Source organism: Rhinichthys klamathensis, unplaced genomic scaffold, assembly GCF_029890125.1.
Source record: "Rhinichthys klamathensis goyatoka isolate OS25496 unplaced genomic scaffold, OSU_Roscu_1.1 h1tg000067l_1, whole genome shotgun sequence".
NCBI classification, from domain to species: Eukaryota; Metazoa; Chordata; class Actinopteri; order Cypriniformes; family Leuciscidae; genus Rhinichthys; species Rhinichthys klamathensis.
The window spans coordinates 118,860-142,538 of record NW_026606610.1 but is presented as its reverse complement, the minus strand read 5'-3'; the positions used below and the strand labels follow the sequence as shown (position 1 = coordinate 142,538).

Below are 23,679 nucleotides of genomic sequence, written 5' to 3'. Positions count from 1 at the left end.
ATAGGCTACACGGTAAAAAAAAAAAAACCTTGGCTAAATAAAAAGCGTCTAGTTTAATTACGCTGCTGCTTAGGCTACATTAAGTAAAATGTGCCTTTTAAGTAGCCTAAATCAAAGCGAAGTTCATGGCACTTTTTAATCACTTTACATTTATAGCCTATAAGCCTACTGATGAAGGACATCGAGTTGAAACCCATATATTTTAGTAAAAACTAGCCTACTAATATATTATTTTGACAAAATGGATAGAAACGGAGATGGTCTTACAATATAATGATGTGTGTATATATATAGGCTATAGGCTATATATACACACACACACACACACACACACACACAAATATATATATATATATATATATATATATATATATATATATATATATATACACGTATATACACACAGTATTAAAGCAATATGTATAGTTTTAGTCGTATTTTATAAAGGCATTATGATGTGGGGGTTCAAAAAACAAACAAACAAACAAACAAACAAACATATAGTAAAAAATATACTGTGGCTATTAAATCCTGTCACCCAGTGGGTGGCGTAATTTCCTACAATAGCCTATACCAACATGATTGACGATTTATAAACCAGCAATAACCCCGTCGCACTGTTTCCTCTGGATTAAAGGCGAAATAGTTTAATTGGGAAAGTATTTTTTTAGGGAAAATATGTAACTTTGAGCCCACCCTGTGAACACGAAGGACTTCTCCTCTGCTGATAACTATCACTATCATGTCGAAATTAGAAAGGTAAAATGTGTGTTATTCACTAACTGAAAGATATCAAATTAATATTATGGCCTGGTGAAAAAACTAATGGTTTCCTCGTTAATTTAAACTGTTCTTCTCTTCTCTTCTCTTTTTCATAAAGAGAAAAGACTACATTTTAAAAAAAATTTGACATAGGCCTACCTCTAGTTATTTTTTATTTTAGGCCTACTATGCAAATTTGTTTATTTAAAATTATTTGTAATAAATTCTAGTTAATATTGTAATTATACGTAGATCACATTATTTATTATTTATGTCAACAGACCAATATTTCTTTTAACCTGCATGGAGGAAAAGTAATTTCTAAATTAGCCAATATTTTATAGTGAATTGCCATAAATATGAAATATAAAATAGTTATTTCACAGATATGTCATATCTAGTTTATTTAAGTTCATGTAATTAACATAACAAATGATTTAGAATAAATGATCGTGGGCGCGCCAGGTGGGACCTCGTGCCCGTCTCTGTCTGTTTACATCTCTACGTGCTGTGCTGTGCGTCATGACGTCACACGACCCCACCCCACCTCGCGTAGCAGCAGCCTAGAATGCAGTGGCAGCTTTGAGCTCAAATTTGCAAGATTGAAGTGGGAAAGCGGGACCGCAAGGATCAGAACAATCCACAACATAAAGAATCCTCAAAGACAGGATGGAGGAAGCCGATCAAGGTAGATGAATTCTTTTGAGAACGTGACATGTTGGCACAGATTAGAAATGCAACAAAACTCAACTTTCAGAAGTTAGCTAGCTTGCTTATTAGCACAGCCAACAGCTGGTAATGGAATAGTGGTTGTTTAATTTGGATGATTATGGGTAATGTGACAGTCAGTCAGGATACATCTTTACCGGGATTTTACTCGGGTTATAGCATTTGTGCACATTTTCAATATTTCTTTCGCGTTTCTAATAATTAACTGTCTTTATAAATACTGTTAAAACTTATTATGGAACTACCAGAACCATAGTCTCCCACTATCCAAATGCAAAACTTGAATTATTTTTGTAAATGAGGATGTTTGTGACTATTTATTTAACTTGCGTGGGCTTAACTTGCTTGCAGCATCAATGAAACATATGTTAGCTTTAAACACCTGCTGTAAATATGCGGCTACTGATGAACCTTCTCTTTTCATCTCTGTATTATTAGCCTATTTCCAATCTTCTATCGTGCCAAATCCGTTAATTGAGTTAGTATTTGAATGTCTTGCAGATCAACCATCTTTCTATTTTAACTTAACAATATGACATGGGAAGTATAAAATAAAGCACAGAATACAGTTTATGTTATCACTATTTTGATAGCTTTCTTCCTCTTCTTTATCATCTCATGTTTCTTATTCCCTTTATGTGATATCATTCATATGCAGATTATAGACCTAGAAATTAGAATTTATGTTATGATGGTTAAGGTCAGATCATCAGCAGGATCATACTGTGTTTGTGCATCATATACCTGACCATTATAAACGTTTAAAGTAAGTTTTTTTGCAATGTGGTGGTCTGTTCCTTCTGATATGATCTGGCTTTCTTGGGTTCCTGTTCGGCCACTGCATCATTGCGTAAATAGTCGGCTAAGATGACATAGTTTTTCTGCCGTGTGCTATTTTTCCAACTCAAAGTGTTCTTAAATTGTGTTCAGATGCCTGGTGTTGAGGTTATCATCTGGCAGGAAATGTCTGGCACTGGAAATGTCATCTGCCAGACTAGTTTAGTCTAGTCTTTGGTATTTAGTGTAGTCCTAGACTGGATGTCGCAATGGCCTCTGTTTTGATGTAATATTTTACTGAAAAAATGTAAAACAAATATAGTCTATCTATACTATGCAAGTATACCATTTTGGAGAAAGATGTTTTTTTTCTTCAATTTTATTATTTATGTTCATATTTTTGATCAGCATTGATACTTACTTATTATTATAAATGCAACATTTTTTGCTGCCTTACTGTAAATGTATAATATAATCTAGCTATCTAATCTCTTTTCCTCTGTAGGGTCGTGGAGATGCTTGAGCCTTTCCGAGCTTCTCAGGCCATATAATGCTATAATACAAACCCAAATGTTTCTCAAATCTTGTTCATATGAGCATGACAAGTCTTTTAATTTTGGCAAAAAACAGATTCAAGACATTGCCCTTGTTTAACAATATAATAAAGGCCTAGCAGATACAGTCGTTTACGTTTTGGAAAAATGGACGTCACTAAAGGTCACATCGTGCTTTGTTTTCATAGTCCTTTCTGACCCCCTGACCATCTTGTCTTCATCCCGGTCACCTGGTCTCCGCCCCACTCAGCCTGTTCTCTCTCATCCCTCCTGGGCTGCAGTGTGTCGGTGAGCAGCCTCCCCGGGAGCCAGAGCCTTCCTGTCTGAATCTTCTGTTCCCCTCCCCTCATCTCTCACGCAGGGCAGCCATCTGCTCATTCCTTTTTTCTGCGTGCCCATGTCTTTTCTTGCAGCTGGTGCCCATGGGCCGTTGTGCAATGTGACAAGCAAAGTGCTTGACAAAGCCTGAGATGTTTGTTTGTTTACCCTAAGTATACTGACCTTATGAGATTACTCTAGACCCATGTCATCTTATGAATCCTATCAAGTGCCAAGAACTCAAGTTAGTAAATGTGTCTATGATTTGCAGAGTGATTTAGCATTGTTGCATTAGTGAGTGTGAGTCATCAATGGAAGACCTTTCACCCAAGCTATGGGTAATCCAGTGGATTAGGACATCTGATCTAACGCTGTCAAAATGGGAATATGTTTTTAATTCATAGTTTGCTTCTGCAGTCACCAGTTGCTAGTTAGTAGATCTGCACACTGTTCTCCTTTTGCTGTCATGGCAACATAAGAAAATAAAAAAGATGAAAGACTAACAGAACTACAGGGAGGAATGAGGAAGCTGCAATCAAATCTTCTATAGCCAGTGTTGTTGCATTTGTTCAGTTATGAATTGCAGATTTGTGCCTGAATCCGTTCGGTGGACTATTCAGCAACTCAAGGTTGAAAGTTTAAGTGATTGCCAAAAGCTAGCAGAGAATTCTTTTGATCTCATTGGTGGAAATTTCCACTCCTGGTGTTTGTTGGTGTGCTGCAGTTTTTAACAGTCTGCATGTTATAACAGTTACGCTGTTACTTCTCCATCTTTTTATGTCTGTTCACTGAAAACATCAGAACTCAAAGCAGAATGTTAGATTCGTGATAACTTAAGTCAGGTCATTTCCGTGTTGAAGTAACACAGACAGGAAGCTTTTTTATTTTAAAGAAGATATTTCAGATATTGCACCAAATACACTCCTTGTTCTCTAAGGCTTATAGCTACATATTTGTCATTCTTTTCTCTGTCTTGGTATGTGCGTACAGATGCATTACATTACTGTTCACAGTAAGATTTTTTTTTTTAAAGAATTTTTTTTTTATTGATCAAAAGTAACAATAGAGACTTTTACATTGATTTTTTTTCCCTAAACAATGTAATTTCAAATAAATGCTTCTCTTTGTTTGTACCTTCTATTCATCAAAGAATCCTGAAAAAAAAGTTTCAGTTTCCACAAAAATAAAAATCTGTTTTCAACATTGATAATAAGAAATGTTTCTTGAGCACCAAATCAGTATATTAGAATGATTTCTGAAGGATCATGTGATTGAAAATTGGAGTAATGATGCTGAAAATTCAGCATTGCCATCATAGGAATAATACTGTGATTTAAAGGACTAGTTCATGTTCAAATAGTTCACCTGCAAATTCTGTCATCATTGAAGGCTGGAATACACTATATTATTTTAAATAAGCTTTCTTCTGTCAAACACACACACAACTTAATATTACAGAATGTTCTGGATGATCTTTTCTAAAATGGGGACTAATGCTATTGATTGTTGAGCTCTAAAAATGAAAAATCCCCTTAAGGCCCGTTCACACCAAGAACGATAACTAAAGATAACTATATTAGCATCCACACCAGCGGATAATATCGTTCTGTTTATTCTACGCACGTGCTTGTCTGTCACTTTAAATGCTCAAGCTCATTACAGCAGGATGGATTCTGATTGGCTGTCAATGTTTTTATCATTCATCAGCTGGATAAAATCGTTTTGAAAGTTATTCCAACAATATTGTTTCTCTGTGCCGCTATTGTTATAGCTGTGGTGTGAACTCTGCTATTCTTTAATATTGAGAAGGATTTTTAGAACTATATCTTTATCGTTATCTTTATAGTTATTATCATTGGTGTGAACGGGCCTTCAGTTGTGTCCATATGACTTGTGCACTGTATTCCAAGTCTTTTAGAGCATTCATATGATAGCTTTGTTGCAGAAACAGACCACCATATAAAAAATAGACCACACCACATTTAGAAAACAACCAAAAATAAAGATTTAAGTTTTTGATCTGTTCCTCACACAAAGCTGTTATTAAATGTTTATGATACTTGGCCTAAATTGTACTTTTTTGGAGCTTAACAGCCCTCTTTCCCTGTATGGAGAAACACAGAAAGAACATCCATGTTTCACATAAGAAAGTCAGGCATATAGATTTTGAACCACATGAGGATGAGTAAAACATGACATAATATAGGCTAGATTTTATGTGTGTGTGTGTGTGTGTGTGTGTGTGTGTGTGTGTGCGTGTGCAAAAAACCACAGAACAGTGGCTTATGTTTTTCTGAGTGTCTGTTGGCCTGAATATTGGCTCTACTCTTTAAGACCGCCGAACCAATGTAATATATTTATATCATATACATTAATTGTAAAAGTGTTGTGTTGTGGTTGTTATATTACAAAAAAACTCACTTGTCAATTCTTTACTGAAATAACACATTTATTTCACTGATAGACTGTTATCCGATTTTGCAATATCTTCCTGAAGCGTCTGTGTGAATGGCTCACAGGTCCCTTTAATCACCTTTCACTTATAGTTTGATTGTAGCAGTAGAACCGCTGTCTCACCGTTTCAAAAAGATGGTTTAGATAATTAAATCAGTAAGATCTTTTTTTTTTCATGACATTAAACTGAATAACAGTTTTGTCCTTATTTTAAATGTCATTTGTCTTATTTATTGTATTTTTCACTTGACTGAGAGTTTTGGCCTAATAAAGGTGTGGACTAACATTGCACTGAGGGGAGAAAGTTAAGGCCTCGCTGTGACCCTCCAACCCTCTGAACTGACCCTCTTTCAGTCATGTGAACACAGACAATTTTGAACAGTCAACCTTTAGATTGTGTGTTTTCAGTAGCGTTGGTAGAAAATAATGCCTCTCACATACCATGTCAGTAACGTGTTAAAGGGTTAGTTCACCCAAAAATGAAAATTAAGTCATCAATTACTCACCTCCATGCTGTACCAACCCCGTAAGACCTTCGTTCATCTTCGGAACACAAATGAAGATATTTTTGATTAAATCTGAGAGGTGGATCACTGCTACATAGGCTGCCTAAGGGAATGAAACTTGACGGCCCAGAAAGTCATTAAAGAAAATGTTTAAATATTCCATGTGCCTACAGTGGCTCAACTATAAGTTTATCAAGCGACGAGAATACTTTTTGTGCGAAAAAAAACACATAAATAACGACTTTATTCGACTATTCCATTACTTCCTTGTGGGCCTGAGACGAGAGTTGAAGAGATTTCCACGACGCATGTGCGAGAACTGAACAAGAAGTAGTAGAAGAAGAACGTCCTCTTCTCAGTTCTCGTGCATGCGTTCTGGAAATCTCTTCAACTCTCGTCTCAGGCCCACAAGGAAGTAATGGAATAGTCGAATAAAGTCGTTATTTATGTGTGTTTTTTTCGCACAAAAAGTATTCTCGTCGCTTGATAAACTTATAGTTGAGCCACTGTAGGCACATTAGGGCTGTCACTTTTTATTCGATATTCGAATTTGAATTCGAACATGACGTGAAATATCCGTAATCGAACTATAAATAAACTAACCGGTTTTTAAAATGCTATGTTTAGCGCATTTTTTACAGTCTATGATTTAGACCGTTTGTTTTTTATTTTATTGTTTGCCATCTCATCCAGTAGCTGGCACTCTAAACGTATTGTAGCGTAAGCTCATGACCAAATCAAGCGAATAATAGCCACTAGCCACCCTGTTTTGAAAATGGAAGATATAACGCGCAGAACGGCCAGCCTGAGCGGACAATTTCTACCCCAACTCATCTAAAAAGTAGTGTCTGGAAATGGACAATCGATTGATGAATCCGAACACGGTGTTTACATGAACGATACATAAAGTAATGTGCGCGTTATATGTCACAAGATTCAAATCGGAATTGATTTTTTTGACATGCGCACACTGCACGAATATGCCGCTGTTCGCGCATAAATATTCTCCTCTATTGGTTCTTTATTTGTTTTAAACAGCAGACTTAATATTTATCCGTCTCTGGTCATGATTTGGAGACGATGAGCATGATTTGCCGTGCTGCTTGTTGATCACGCAGTAAAACCCTGCGCCCAAAACCATGGATGAGAATCTGAACCAAGCACTGGTGGGACGTTGTCCTGCTTAACTTCACAGTGAAATGAGATTTTTTTTAATAACGGAACACTCATTTATATGACACTTTATTCAACAGAAAGAACAGCTCGCTCCGTGCGTAAAACGTCATTGCACATGCGCAGTCCTTTTAGTTTCGGTTTTCAATCCGATCAAGTGTTTACAGGTTCTCTCGATCGGATTACAAAAGGAGTAAACCATCGGATCGATTAAGGTGTTTACATGAAGGTTTTTTAGTCTGATTGAGCCGTCAATCCGATTATAAGGGTCCATGCAAAGACGCGCAAATGTGTGCCAGGCACGTGTGCGCGCTCCGAGCGCGTGTTCTCCACCGCGGAGAACATCGTCAATAAAAGGAGAGCCGCACTTGATCCAGATCAAGTTGATAAATTGGTGTTTCTAGCAAACAATATTAGGAAATGAATTAGGCTAGCTCATAGCTGTCAACCCTCCCGTTTTTTCCGGGTTTCTCACGTATTTTAGCTCTTTTCCCGCTGTCTTCCCGTTTTATTATTTTCCCGTAAAATATCCCGTATTTTTACGCTCTGATTGTGTGAGACGTACATGCTCGGGCAGATTCGGCTTGAAGTCGTTCATCCTCGGATGCGGCGCCGCGCGCGCTGTTACAAAAAAAGCTGTGCACACAGCCAAGCGAAATGGGGTCTTGCCGGTCTTGCGCACCCAACGCGTAATCTTTGCCGCGCTCGTGCGGACGCGTCAAGTATAAACAATTATACTCCGTGTCAGCGCGCGCTTTGATCGGTAAAGGAGCACAGACCTCTCCCTAATCATCTCCAGCAGCCCCCGAAGCACCACGTACCGTTTCCCTCGTAAGCTGATATTAGTATTTAAACATTCTCTGATAAAAAATGTTTAAAAAATGACACACTTTCTCTAATACACACACACACTGTCTCTTTCTCTCTCACTCATTTGTAGTTATAAACTCTTTAGACTTTTAATGATTAGTGCTTTATTTTTAAAGTTTGTGGTGGGTAAGAATCGTGTAAAAAAATTCCCTTATTTTGGGGATGGATTCCGGGAAATCTCCCTTATATTCAATGTTCAATGTTGACAGCTATGGGCTAGCTAGGCTATATAGGCCTTACTCCTGCTGCTGTTTAAGTTGTCACGTTATTGTTTGTGCCGTGCTGTTCCGCTTCAGTTTTTCCCCATGTAGCGCCTAATTTTGTGATTGGCTATGCATACTGGCACTTCATATAGATTAAGTTGAAAACCTGCTGTTTAAAACATTAAGTCAAAAAAAAAAATTTCAGACAGGCCTGAGTCCTGTTTATGACTATCAGACTGTTAATAAATGTGTGATCTCCGTTACGGTGTTTTTTTTTTTTTTTTTTGTGGGTGGGCGGGGCTCGTATATTCGAATACATTGCTTGATATTCGATATCCGTTCGAATTAGATTTTTCTCAAAAGTGACAGCCCTAAGGCACATGGAATATTTAAACATTTTCTTTAATGACTTTCTGGGCCGTCAAGTTTCATTCCCTTAGGCAGCCTATGTAGCAGTGATCCACCTCTCAGATTTAATCAAAAATATCTTCATTTGTGTTCCGAAGATGAACGAAGGTCTTACGGGGTTGGTACAGCATGGGGGTGAGTAATTAATGACTTAATTTTCATTTTTGGGTGAACTAACCCTTTAAGCTAAAATGTCCTCCATTTTCCCATTAGTCATGCTTTTGGCAATTCTTACACCATTTGAAGAAATAAAGTTGCCCTTTTCTACCACCACATAGGCTGCTAAACCTTTTCCATTTCCCGCCTCTTATTGCTGTCTGTCCAGGCTGCTAGAGTCGCACTCTGTCTGTCCCATGATTCTCGTTTGTCCCAATCACGGGATGCAATGTGCTTGGAATAACCCAGTAATTGATTAGAAGCTGTGGTTTATTAGGTGCTTCAAATGTCCTCTTTGTTTCTTTACTGGGGTGTTTATGTTCTTGTGCTCTCTGAGTTTAAATGCGAGTCATACGAGAGCCAGTTCAGAAGGGTTCCTGCATGATGTTGAAGTGGCACGAGCCCATTGAAAGGCTTTTCCAGCTCTATATGAAGTCACGGGATTCCATGTCTATCCTATTATTGGCATTGTAAAGATCACTGCCACTCCATGTGGGGTCATGGATATGTTACTGGGCCAGAGGCAGAAGTTGGCATGTATCTAGTTAAATTTGTGTTGTTTAACAAAGAGTTTAGTCAAAACAAATGTGTGATTATTGCTTATTTCCCCTTTTAAACAATACTTCTCGTCCGTTTTTTTTAAAATGGGAAGTCAAGCACCTTCTTTCATTGAACATCTCTGTTCTATTTCCGCTGTTTGTTTTATGTTGTCATAGACAGGTCCTCCTAACATGAAGGTTGGGGCTTGTCACATGATCTCCCACAATGCACCAGGCCCCTGTAAAACACATGAAAAAAGTATTTGTCTGAACTTGCCAACATGTGCCGAAGTGTTAATGAAAATGTATTGTATTAGGTTCGTGTAAAAATGATTTGGCAAGCAAAGGAACATAAATTACATTTTTTCGATGATTGCAGATTGCATTCAAGTCTCTATTTGAACATCTGCAGGCTTTTGTTGTGCAATTTAGTCTGGATGGAAGCCAACAAGGACTTTGGTGAAAGGCAAATATCCGGGTACTAACCTGCACACAGTAGTGCGGAGGCGTCAAGGTTCTGCCGTCCTAGACGTGCGAGGTGAATGTAGTTAGGTTGTTAATTGATTGACATCTGCACATGTGTGTTTGTCACTGCTTGGCTCTTGTATATGAATATATATGTCGCTCACATATGATCGCAGCAGTTAGTAAACAACAACGATCCAATGATCCTATCAATTCCCAATGGACAAAATCAAGTTCTATCCTTCATTTTTTCTTGTTCGAGAAGCCTTTTCACTCTGACGTTACACAAAGACACACACACACATACATGCATGCCTTTGCAGTTATGTTTTGATAATATTAATAATATTCTTCCAGTTTCATAAGACCTATAAAATCTGCATTCCTCGATATAATGCTGCATGGATGGAGTTTGCGGTAAAATGGTGCCGAAGACTCACGAGTGTGTGTCGGCCTTTATGGATCAAACCATAAAGGTTGAATCCACTGCGCTTGGCTGAATCCATTTCAGTGTGTAGCTAATGGTTTGTGCAGCTGGTGTGTATCTGAAGCGATGCGGAGGCCCTTTGTGATGGATTAGGGCTGTAATCTGGGCCACCACAGATTACAGCTTCTTTTCGTGGGCTTGCCCCAGAGTCATGTGACCAGGGGACAAATGGATCTTCATTTCCCGTGGATGTGGATAAATGGAGTGGGCTGAGCATGAGAAAGCTGAAGACGATGGCGATGGCTTTTTTCAGACCTTGAGAATCTGGCATTTTTACAGGATTGTCAACAATAAGGACAGTTAAGATTACAGCTGGGAGTGTCGGCTCGTGACGGAAATAGATCGCTCTGGAGAGGTAACTTATTAACGTGCTGCCGTCGTCGTCTTGTGCTGGACATCATGTGAGCCTGCGGCTTCCCTGCTAGCGCTGCAGGATCCGCAACACACACTTCTACTCACAACCGTAGCTAGCAAATAGGACAATCGGCACACGCTCAGTCACATGCAATCACTTAGTGTCCAGGGAGCTTCCTGTTCACGGGCAGCATGGAGGAACCTGTCGAGGAGTACACGTCTCCGTTCAACTTTGAGCAGGGATTGAACACTAGCTACCTCTACCTGTCACCCAAAGAGAGTTTCACTCCCCCTGGCTCACCCGTACCATCGCTCAGAGGTAACTGTGTTTGTTCAGGTGCTGAGTGGATGTGTGTGTGTTTAGGTGTGGACTGGTGTTTGTCAGTGTAACACAGTGAGAGACAAGCAGTGTTACGGAGAAAGAGACAAAGAATGTTATTAAAAGTACGTAGGCTAAGAGCCCTCTTCCTGTCAATTGCTGATGTTTTGGAGAAGCTCAGCCATCAGGAGCAGGTGCTGTTCATGTGGGCCGTCGGGTTGCAGAATAACTCCCAAACACCGGGATAGTGCAGTCTGAGGAAGTGCCATCTCTACTAGCCATTCACTGTATTATTTTGTATTATTTATTGTTTCTTCCCTGATATCCACTTAGAGTGGTTGTAATTTGTTTGTGCCTAAAACACATTTTAGTCATATTTAGTTTTTCATGCCATTTTATATCTCTTTGGCTGTTATTAGAATAAAATAAAAAAACTTGTGTGTGTATGTTTGAAATTTTAAATTTAATATGCTATTTACATCCCCTTCAGATAAGGAAATATCAGACTGAATAAATCTGGGAACTTGTTCAAAATAAAACCAGTTCCTATTTTTTTATCATTGGGCTCCTGTAGGAGGATATGCAGAGCTGTAGGTGCTACACACATCCAGGAACGGCAAGGAGTCTGGCGAACTTGCTTGCGCATAATTGTCAGTTTTTCTGGTGCTTAAAGGGATACTTCACCCAAAAATGAAAATTCTGTCATTAATTACTCACCCTCATGTCGTTCCAAACCTGTAAGACCTTCGTTCAATTACCACTTTCAAGGCCCAGAAAGGTAGTAAAGATATCGTTAAAATAGTCCATGTGACTACAGTGGTTGAGGCACCGAGAATATTTTTTTGTGACTTTATTAAAAAATTTCTTCTCTTCCGTGTCAGTCTCTGACGCTGTTAATGTTGTAAACACAGTGCAGCGCTTCAAGGTTCTACGTCTCAGTATTAGCTGGCTCCTGCGTCAGCGTCACACTCATGGGTCGTTGTGCTCACGTGAACGGCGTCAGAGACTGACACAGAAGAGAAGAAATTGTTGAATAAAGTTCTTTTTTAATATATTCATTGTTTTTTTTGCACACAAAAAAGTATTCTCGTCGCTTTGATAAGATTAAGGTTAAACCACTGTAGTCACATGGACTATATTAACAATGTCTTTACTACCGTTCTGGGCCTTGAAAGTGGTAATTGCGTTTCTGTCTATGGCCTCACACCGAGACTGGGTGTGTCGAGTTTCTGATCACTCATTAAGCTTTACTGATGTGTAAATGTGGACAGTCATGTGCAGATTTGATTTTGCAGGTTATAGTTTCAATAAATGTTCTTTTTGTATTGAGTTTTGAAAATACAGAATGGTAACTTTCTAGTGATGCACAGATATTCAAAATCTGTATTTGTTTCATATTATAACAGATAAATGTCAATATCAAAATTATTTTGTTTTGTCTAAATGAGTTTCAACACTAAAAACTAAATGTAAATTGTTTCAAATCATACAAGTGAATTTATGCATCACAACATTATAATGTACAGTCACAGTGTGAAAAATAGATATTCATTATGGGATTTGTTACATTTAACATTACACTTAATAAATATTAGTGTATTTAACGATTTACTTTAAGTGATTGTTCAATGACGGCAAAGGTAATCTATGTAAATTTGAAAATAGCATTCACAATTAAATAAAAGAAAAACGCTATTATGGACGGGTAAATGATGTTACTGTTATAATGTCCCTGTATGAAATCATATTACACCAAACCATTTTATTAAAAAGTTAAAATTGCCTTCCACATGATATGGCCCTTTTAAAGAAACAGAACTGCAGTGCAGGGCCCTTTAACAAACATTGACTAAATTAACAGGACTGGCACATACTCAAATGACAAACGCTTAACTGGTCGGTACAGTAAAACTGTATCTATAAATTATTCCGTGGCCAGCAGTGTTCCTATAATGCAGTTAAGATTTTAATCACTAAATGGAGGAGCAGTGAGCTTGGTTAACAAATTACAAGTGTGTTTACACAGGGCCCTCAATCTCATTATACCGAGGCCATTGATCAAGCCTGTGAACCATCATGGCACATCAGGGTTGGATCACGGCTTCTTTTATATGGTGATTCGTGAGATGGCAGCCTTTCGTTATCTTATATCATATCTGGAAATCCACATGTGGAGAAATCGATTCAACTTGAGGACAGATATTAATGTTGAACCACAAATGTATTAAACAGGAATTGTGACGGTAAAGCTGGTGATGAAATCAGGGATTTCTGAACAAATCTGAAACGCTTTCATTACAGCTCGTCTGAGGGGTTGGAAATAATTGAATTACTTTCTTTTTAATGTCCTCAGTGATTTTGTCTGTCTAGTTTTTCCCACCACTTTTTTAAGCCAATTTGTCACGACTTTACAAAAGTTATTTCTAACATTAAAAAACAGATCCCATAAAGATAATAGAAGTTGAGATCCAGAAAGTTAAACTGATATGATCTTGCATGAAAAAGAGTGTGTGTGAAAGTAGTGTGTATAATAGGTAGTACATTTGTCTCTGTTTTTTTTTTTTTTTGCATAGAATTCCTTTGGAGGAATGAGCCCCAATTGTTGTTTGCATTAAACCGGTTTATGCTGCAAAACAACTCTATAGACGAACCTTTCACCTCGAATGCTTTCATGCAGTGCTCATCCCTGCTCAAGTTCAGTATGAAGTTCAGCCATTGGTTATAGTCATAATTACTGTGCAAGTGATGTCATGCAAGTCCTCCTGTAAACTACTCAACTGTTTCAAATCGACTGTTGAACTTGGATGGCACTGTCAATATTCCTTTCCCATGATGAATGAACGTGACACCAGCGTCAGTGCGCTAGTGTGTAACTCAGAGCGTACTATAACAGTCAGCAGATGTAGTTTCAAAAGAATTGTGTTTTGAGAGATAATGGTGTATTTAATAGACATTGTGAAAGTGAACATAGAAGGTGGGAAAAGACTTAATTTATTCAAACTGAAAATTACTGCTACTAATTTAGGAACGTTCACCCTCCCACTTAGCCAAAACTTGTATGATCTGTATTTAATTCATCCTGTTCATTTTAGTAAGAAAGTAACCAGTTCATATAATCATTATTCAGTGCGTTTCAATAACTTTCTGTTAATAATTGTGTTATATTATTTGCATTATCAAAGTATGGTTAAGAATACTTTCCTGCTCGCATCAAGTCGCAAAATCTTGTCAAGACACTTTAAACATACCAAACACACATGCATATATACTGTATGTATGTGTGTGTGTGTGTATATATATATATAATTGTCAAACAAGCTCCTCACTTCTGTTTCTAATTACCTTTGTGTTAAGTTAAAGTGGGAGGCCAGCCTACCAGTTTTTCCAGAAATACCAAACAAGCTGCCTACAAATGAGTTGCACACCTTCCTCATGTGATGCAACTTTACATGCAGTTTCTTCCTCAAAACACGTTTCAAACCTCCAAGCTGCAAGCTGAGACCTGAATCTCTGATTTGATAAAATGCGGTCCATCAAATGGATATGAGCAAGCTTTGAATTTTATTATTATTTACAATTTTTTTTGTTGGTCAACTAACACGGAAAAGACTGATTCTTTTAAAGCTCTGGGATCAGTGTTTGACAAAGTGAATGGTCTTATCAGGTAATTTTGTTCCAATAATCCAATAATTATGTAAAGCACAAAAACACTGATTTCACTAAATAAGAAAAAGAACATCAGCTGATAACATTACAGTGTACTATACCGTGTAGTACAGATCTATTCATTCAGGGCTGTCATATTTTTTTTTTTTTCAGTTTGATTGACAGTGTGCTTTTCTTCCTAGTTATAAGCCCACTGAATAGTGTCATCCAGGATTTTTATTATATATTTAGTATTTCCATTGCATGGGCTGTCAGTGGAGGCATCAAAGTACATCTTCCAGACATGTGTGAGCCCTAGGGTGGGTGTCCATCATGTGACAAGCACCTTATAAAGTTTTAAAGTTCTTTGGCACATGACTTCTCTCTGCCCTCCTCATCTTCCTTTATGTTTTTCTTTCGCATCCTGGTCTGATGTCTGACTCTACAAAATCGCTAAATCAGAACCAGAATCTTCCTACCACTCACCACTGAGCTAACAGGACTTCAGGACACTCAGACAGTTCAACTTGAAGTGAACTAAAACTTACTTGATGCTAAAATTCATATCACAAAGAATCAGTTGAATTTGTTTCTGGAACTTCTAATTGTTTTACCATAAGAAAGCCCATTTCTGCATCAGAATACAAAAGTACAAAGGTGATTGCCACTCACAATGTAACTATGAAAAATATAAATGAAAAAATTAATAAATATAATGTAATATTGTTTGTAACTTAATCTCACACAATGTGACTTGTAATTGCGACTTTTTTCTCGGAATTGTAAATTCACATATCACAGTGTAATTTTATTTCCTAAATGTGACTTTCTCATTATTGTAACTAAATATCACATTATGACTTTCTCGTAATTGCAACATAATTAGAACTATATCTCAGTGTGTAATTTTATTTCCTGTAAATGCGACCTTTCTCATAGTTGTAATTTTAAATCTCATAGTGTGGTTTTATTTCTTGTAAAGTGACTTTTTCTCATTATTGTAACTAAATATCAGAGTATGACTTTCTCGTAATTGTGATGTAAATAATTAGAGCTATATCTCAGTGTGATTTTTATTTCTCGTAATTGGGATTTCTGTTGTAATTGTAATTTTATCTCACAGTGTGACTTTCTTGTAACTGCAACTTTTGTTTTCAGAATTGTAACTTTTTTTCTAATGTATTTACAGTGTGACATATAAAGTGTCTCACCATTCCATTTCCCTTTGTGGAGTTAAAACCTGCAGTCTTTTCTAAGGCCAACAATTAAAAAAAGATATTTCATAGCGCATGTCTTTGTTTTTGTAGGGACCCAGAGGCCCGACTTCAGCCCAGAAGTAGGCGAAGATGCAGTGGATGCGGAACCCTGTTCACCCTGCACATCCCTAACTGAGAAAGAGCAAGCAGATCTCTGCAGTGAACTAGCTAAGGTCGACATCATTCAGTCTAGTTAGATTTCAACATCTCAACAACATCTCAGCAGCCATTCACTGTCTGAGATTCTCTCAGGACCAAGTGTGGTTGATTCTCATTTTGCAATGCCCTCTCACTTCACTATTTTGACACATGCTGTGTTACATCTTGTAGCTGGAGCAGTCTCTAATAGATAAGCTATATCAGTGATTTCAATTTTTGGGACTCTTACCCCATTTTTATTTTTAACCATATTTTCCATGTCAGATGAATTTTTCTGTCCTGTTTCCCTACAGGTAGAAGATGAGATCCAGACTCTTTCTCAGGTGCTGGCAGCCAAGGAGAAGCAGGTGGCGGAGATCAAGCGGAAGCTAGGCATCACTCCCCTCAACGAGTTTAAACAGAACCTGAGCAAAGGCTGGCAGGAAGTCACCACCTCCACTGCGTACGTGCCCTCACTCGCCTCAGGCATCTGCGTGCCGCCCGCCGCCTCTCGTACTGCTGCTGCGGAGCGGCTCCATCTGTCAATGCTTCTGCTGTGCATTCACACTTGCTATTTGACTGAATTACATTAAAGAAGTACAGTTGTGAACGTTATGACTTTACCAGCTGTTAGAATGACGTGATCTGGTGTTTTATGGTTATGTTGTGCTGTTGGTAACATTTTCTCTACATATCTGCCCCCCCCCATTTGTCCTGGACAGGTATAAGAAGACCTCAGAGACCCTGTCCCAAGTGGGTCAGAAGGCAACAACTGCGTTCTCCAGCGTGGGCTCAGCCATTACCAGAAAGCTGGAGGACGTAAGGTGAGAACGTAAATTGAAGTCCTTGTCTAAGTTATCATCCTTTGATTTAACTATCCCTTGTACCCTTTTTACCTAGTAACAAATGAATGAACACTCACTAAATAATAACTACTAATAATGTCTGTTCTAAACCACTTTTGTTACGTTCACACAGCGTGAGATAACGTTTATCACTCCTGTTTGGAGTTCTAAGTTCACACAGAGTTATTTTATGGGAAAAAGTGAAGGTGAATGGGACTACTTGAAGGAGTCACAAGTGCAATTTGGGAGGTTTTGTGGTCAGAGAATGAGACAAAACTCCTGTTAAATGCTGGGTGGAGTTTTTGGCCAGAGGACGAGTTGTAGGAGTTTTCAAAAATTTCACAAAATTGAATCTTTAAAGGGATAGGTCCCCCAATAATATATATATATTGAAAGTCCATGTAACCAAAACCTTGATACTTTTATTCAAATATAATCATTGATCAATACTCATACATTTTGCTCATCAAATATGGTAAATTGAGCTTCTGCTCTCTTCAAGGACTCAATTGAACATCTTAGTATGTGCTTTATTTATCTGTCAGTGTGTTTACAGGCATTATTTGAGACAATTGAAACTTGAATTCAATTATCGGATTTTACAGACAGTATTCAGTCTGCTTCATCTGTGTGAACGTAGCCATTGTGATAACCACTTATACATACATGTGTGTTTAGCATAACACTACTGGACAAAATGGCAAAGGACTGAATTTTTCACCCACACAGTGGAATTACCAAAATTGAGGTAGAATAAAACCATTAACCATAGACACCCACATCATACACTGAAGTCAAAGGAATTGACATGCGCTCAATTTCACCATCTTACGACACTCTTGCTGCAACGCTGGCAACATTGTTAACTGTTTTCGCTAATGACACCTCTGCCATTTACAGATTACAGTCATTTTCCAATTCTTTTGGGTAAGACTGTTTACAGAGGCTTCAAACAAAAGCCGGTTATTTTGGCTGCTACACCTCTCCGTAGTGTGATGAATGGTTTTATAGTGTGGCATGCACTTGGAGGTAGTGCTAGTCTCCCATTTCTTCCCCTGCATGTTTCAACATTGCATGCATACTTTTTCTTCTCAAACCTTTACTTTAAAGGGTTAGTTCACCCAAAAATAAAAAAACTTGTCATCAATTGTTATCAATCAATTACTCACCCTCATGTCGTTCCAAACCCGTTAGACTTTGGTTCATCTTCGAAAAACAAATGAAGATATTTTCAGTTAAATCTGAGAGATTGACAGTACACACAACTGCCATTTTTGTCGCTTCAAAAAGTTCATAAAGAGATCGTAAACCGAATATGAATCGAGTAGTTTATCCCAAATGTTCTGAAAAGGCTTGATTGCTTTATATGATGAACAGATTGAATTTAGGCTTTTATTCACATAATGAAAGTTTATATGTGAATAAAAGCCTAAATTCAATCTGTTCATCATATAAAGTGATCATGTCTCTTCAGAAAATTTGGACTGAACCATCTATTTATGAACTTTTTGTGGCATCAAAGTGGTAGTTGCTTGGACTGTCAATGGAGGGACAGAAATCTTTCAGATTTCCTAAAAATATCTTCATTTATGTTTCGAAGATGAACAAAAGTGTAATGGGTTTGGAACGACGTGAGGGTGAGTAAATTACCATAGTGTATGAAAATTTGCTATATAAAATAAACTTGCCTTACCTTGCCTAAGTGATGACACAATTTTCATTTTTTGGGTGAACTAACCCTTTAATGTATAAATGTATCATTTACATCATTCCATATTACTGTTTTTCTTCCGCTGAACACAAAAGGATACATTTTGAAGAACTGTTTTTGTCCATACAATGAAAATCACTAGGTCCATAAGATCATTTTTCAAAATATCTTCTTTTGTGTTCAGCAAAGAAAAACAGTCAAGTTTGGAGTAAATAATGACAATTTTCACTTTTTTTGAACTATTCTTGTAACAAAAAAAAAAAACTATTATGCTTTTTTTAATTGATCTTGTCATCAAAGAATGAATGAATAGAAGTCAGTAAGATGATTTCCCATCAGTCTTATGCAAAGATTTGGTTTTCTCCTGCTTTCTGTCTAAAAGGCAGCATCGTCTCTCATTGTTTCTCGGCATTCTTCATAGTGTATGTGCTCATATCCCACACGAATCTATCGCTCTTCAGGCTGTCGGTCTGCTAAACAAATCATCCCCTCTGACAGTGATGCAGACCTGTTTAAACCCTGTTTATTCCCTGCTAATTCCCTCACACACCCTGTTCATCCAAACTGGGCTTCCCAGCTGTGGTGTGAATCCGAGTCAATGATAGCGGTAATAAAGTCTTAAACCCCCCATGGATTAAAGCCTTATTCTCTTACTCAATTTCACGCAGCATGAAGGGCTGAGGTGTCTTTTCATGCTGATTATAAACTCAGACATGTGTAGGTGCATGACTTTATTTCCCCTCTTGTAATGCGTCTAATACTCACAGCTTTAGCTAACTCCTATTTGCTCTTCTTTGCTGCTGACGGATAGTATACGCTCCATACAGCACTCGGCTAGCATGCCAGTGATGAGGTAAGGAACAGTTTTGGCAGACCAACATAATCCTCTGTATTTCACAGGAATACCTGATTCTGATTGGTCAGTTGTGACATTCTGTGGTCAGACATTGTTTTATAATGACGTTTAATTGTATAACAGAGTGCAACAGTGCCCGCCCACTTTTTAAGTAGCGCTAGTTCAGGAAGTATTTTTTTTTCCCATTCATTTCTCCCAAAGAGATTTTTTTTTAAAGTCTTTGTTAAAGAGTTATAAGCCGTGAATCAAGCCAACCAGCTACGAGGTAAATCACAACACTACAAACTTTGATTTAAAGCAAAAAAGTATTTCAAAATTGTTCAAAAATTTACTTAATGACTTCAGTGATGGAAAGAACTACAATGAAGAAATATAAAACTACTCGTATAAAAGCACTATATTTTAAGTTTATTGCAAAATATGCACATATATTCAAATGTAATTATTTAGAGAGGCCGACTGAATTACGTCATTTGTGCTGCTTCATGGGAGTGGGCGGAGCTAACAAGATCATTTGGTGCATTTTGCTTGTTTTGACACTGGTGACATTTTTCTGTACAGCATCATGGGTAATGTAGTTTTTCACCATGGATTTTGCTGTTAAACAAGATCTTTTTAAAACTAAGTTGAAATAATGTGGGCTAACGGCTCCAACAGAAGCAAATACTATCGATTATCAACCTCGTAGCTCACAGTAAGGCTGTCTTTGAAGGTTTATAAGTTATCATTCAAAATAAATTTCCCTAGGGAGAAATTGAATTTTCACTTCCGGAACCCGACTGTTGCATTCTATTGACCTGGCAACCGATTTCCTACATGGCTGTGCTAGTTTTGTGTCTAACGTTTCACATTGTTGTCTCTTTCTGTTCACATTTTAAAATAAATACATCTAAAATATTTCATGTTGGTTTATTTAATATTTTGTAGGTTGAACCACACAAGATATTCATAAACACCCACAGTTCATTGTAATAATCTCACATTCAGCATGTTGCTAAGATAATTCTATTCAAATAAGTTTGGCATAGAAAATTAGCATTATTAGTTTAATAGAAATATTTTCTATTTTTTCAGTACTGAATAAAATATATTTATAATCAATCTTTGTCTCAGTTTGCCACCTTGGATTATAATTTTCAATTTCCAAACTAGGGTTGTGAGTTGATGAAAAGCTAATAATTAATTCAATCTTAAATTAAAATAAATAAATAGTGGCACAATAATTAAAATAAAGTTGAAATAGCAAAAGATTGCAATTTAGTCTGATATTCTGCATGTTTTAATACACAGTAAATGCTACTCCACACAAACTCCATATCTACATGTTGCTAACACATACGCTTTTCCCCTCTTTACTTTTTTACATTTGCATAATTTCCAACATTTTAGTGGAATTTTGTAACAAGAAGCATTTCTAAACCTGTCGTCAACTAAACCAAGATTTAAAGGTCTCCCTTCAGTTTTTCAAAATAAAAGCTCAAAGGTTCAACATTTGAAAGTTAAGACATTAGTATTTAACTACTGTAAAATAAAATTATTTTGCGTGCAAATATCCCTTTTTTTATTTTATAGTACAATTGTATTCTTACAAATTTATTTCGGTCTTCATTTTTATCCATCCATGTTTTATAATTAGTTAAAAAAAAAAAAAATAATATAAAAGCAATATTATTTATTAATTGTGCAGCTGTTTGTTTGTTTATTTATTGTGCAGCAAATATTTGAGCTGTTTTCCTGCATGTTTTGTGGCCATTAGCCAACAACCAGAACCACGAACATGCAAAGTAGTTGTTAAATTGTTGAAATATTAACCTAAAATCTCAGGGGGCACGTCAAGTGCTTGACATAATGGACTCCTTATCTATAGAAAGTATGTGTGTTAGCTCAGATTGTGGCCAGATTGAATCTTATAAAGCATCATTTTGTCTCCTACTGTTTGGAAAGACCTCAGGATTGTGTCTGATACATAAAACTGTTGCCTACATATGCAGCTCTTTAGGATTTAGAGCACAGCCATGGTGGATTAAAGGCTGCAAAACATTTGATATACTGATCTACTTTTCCATATTGATTTTAAAGTGTGAAGATTCAGTCATTCATTATCATGTCTCTTGCAGGAACACACCCACCTTCAAGTCATTTGAGGAGAAAGTGGAAACCTTAAAGGTGAAGGATAATATCAACACTGTGTATGTGAGTTGAAAATGTGGAAAATCCCAGTCTCATTTCTGACTCTGCAGACTAAGATGAGCCCGACACCATCGACAGGCGATATCGAAGAGGTTTCAGACTCCACACCTGACGGAGAGCCCGTGGTTGAACAGCCAGAGGGAACGCTTCTACCAGATCAACAAGCGCACTGAGGATCCAGCCTCAAACGCTCCTCTCTGTTTACCTCCTGTTCTCCTCCTTCTACTTCACAGCATAGTTAGTGAGCTTTGCTTTGTGGCCATTTTTTTGTCTACTGGAGTCTGGTTCATCTCCAGACGGGACGTGGTAGTCCTACACTGGAGCAGATGTGTCGGGACTGTGAGATGTATGTTCAGGCTGTCCTTCAAAGGTCCCTTTTGAAGATAAGCTCCTGAAGTCATTATAAAAAATTGAAATATATAATTGAATTTGATTTTCCTTATTCGTGTACATTTTCTGTAACACATCCAACTACTTAAAATCACCAACCAAATTGACCAAATTTCGTTGTCTGTGTGTATAGTTATTTTTCCATTTTAAAACAAATGCCAAAAATGCAGAACATGAGTTATGTCTCTAAGTGTGTACTTTAAACTAAAAGATTTTGCATAGTAAGTATGTGTATTACTTTAATACAAAATATGATCAAATGGTAGTGACGTTACAATATTTCATGAATCTTTTTCTTTACTTTGGATTCTAGTTTTAGAGAGTTTGTGTCATAAAATGAGCATACTTGTGTGCTTTTTTACTTTATTTTCGTAGCGTTAGGATAGTCGCACCACTGAGACCCCAGTGCCTTTTGTTGCTAAAGATGAGGTGATTTAAAGGGATAGTTCGCCCAGAAATAAATCATTTACTCCCCCTTTAAGTTGTTCCATACCTTTCTGCTGAACACAAAAGATATTTTAATAGAACATGAGTAACCAAACACTGATTCTATAGTATGGGGGGGAAAAAAAATACTATGGAAGTCAATGGGGTCCATCAACTGTTTGGCTTCTGACATTCTTCAAAATATCTTCTTTTGTGTTCAGCAGAAAACTGAAATTCACACAGGTTTGGAACAACTTGAAGGTGAGTAAATGTCCGAATTTTCCTTTTTAGTTATACTATCCCTTTAATCCCACTTTGAGGGTGTTTCTGATGGCTTTGTAATTGGACCACTGCTGTAGTTTTTTTTTTTTAGTTTTTTTTAATTTAAGACGACAGGACATACTATGAGAGGGATAGATATCATAGTCTCCTAGTTCCCTGTTGTTTTAAACTGTCTAATGCAGCCAAAAATCCGTGTTGATATAAAATGATTAGCTTTAGATCCAGCGCAACTACATAATATTTACAAGCACTAATTCCAGTATTGTTAATGGATCCGCTTACACTAATGCCTGCTGTCAAATTCTTAAACTACAAATTAAGTTGATGTTATAGGTTAAATAAAGGTATATTTTTTATTGATATAGTTTGAGTTTGTAGATATTAAGTCAAATGTATGATAATAGTAAGGTGCAGGGGCTTCTGCATGTGGTACTTACCTGGTTGTTGTTGTACTTAACGTTGTTGCGTTCAAAGCAGATGCATTAATATTATTCTTGGCTCTTAATTTGAGTGTACTTTTATATTTCTTGCATTTTACTTTGATATACAGAGACGAGCAAATGTTTATGCTTGCTGCTATGCTGTTGCTAGATATATATATATAGGAATATAGACGTTTACAGAGGTTTAAATTTTTGATCTATCAGTCTAGATCTGATAGTGATATCCTATATATATATATATATATATATATATATATAAAATACTAATATGAAAAATAGTCAACAGTAATCCGTTTAAAACAATGTTTGTGTGTTTTGTGTTGCGACTTACTAGATGGAGGGTGGAAATCTCCAGTGCGACCAAAAATGTTTTAATGTGTGCCCCTTCTGCCTCACTGATGTCATACTGTAGCTCAGGTGTTG

The 23,679-nt window shown here is 37.1% G+C and overlaps 1 protein-coding gene and 1 long non-coding RNA gene across 8 annotated transcripts; one reads left to right on the top strand and one right to left on the bottom strand.

The window, feature by feature from the left end:
- The first annotated feature begins 1,283 nt into the window (after nucleotides 1-1,283).
- On the top strand, nucleotides 1,284-22,665 carry tpd52 (tumor protein D52). Of its 7 annotated transcripts, none has more exons than XM_056250059.1 (8): nucleotides 1,284-1,450; nucleotides 16,027-16,148; nucleotides 16,428-16,576; nucleotides 16,836-16,937; nucleotides 17,859-17,885; nucleotides 19,481-19,522; nucleotides 21,643-21,691; nucleotides 21,766-22,665. In XM_056250059.1, exons 1-8 carry the CDS (start codon nucleotides 1,432-1,434, stop codon nucleotides 21,886-21,888), a joined length of 633 nt encoding a protein of 210 aa, XP_056106034.1. In that variant the 5' UTR covers nucleotides 1,284-1,431; the 3' UTR covers nucleotides 21,889-22,665. The 7 variants fall into 7 exon arrangements, with proteins under 7 accessions (XP_056106034.1, XP_056106028.1, XP_056106030.1 ...); XM_056250053.1 differs by lacking the exon at nucleotides 1,284-1,450 and adding an exon at nucleotides 10,886-11,074; XM_056250055.1 differs by lacking the exon at nucleotides 1,284-1,450 and adding an exon at nucleotides 10,886-11,078 and having other exon boundaries at nucleotides 16,031-16,148.
- On the bottom strand, nucleotides 19,357-21,613 carry LOC130084667 (uncharacterized). The gene is made up of 2 exons (XR_008807053.1): nucleotides 21,509-21,613; nucleotides 19,357-19,603 (listed from the first exon to the last, which is right to left on the bottom strand). It is a non-coding gene; the product is annotated as an uncharacterized LOC130084667 (long non-coding RNA).
- Nucleotides 22,666-23,679: the final 1,014 nt, after the last annotated feature.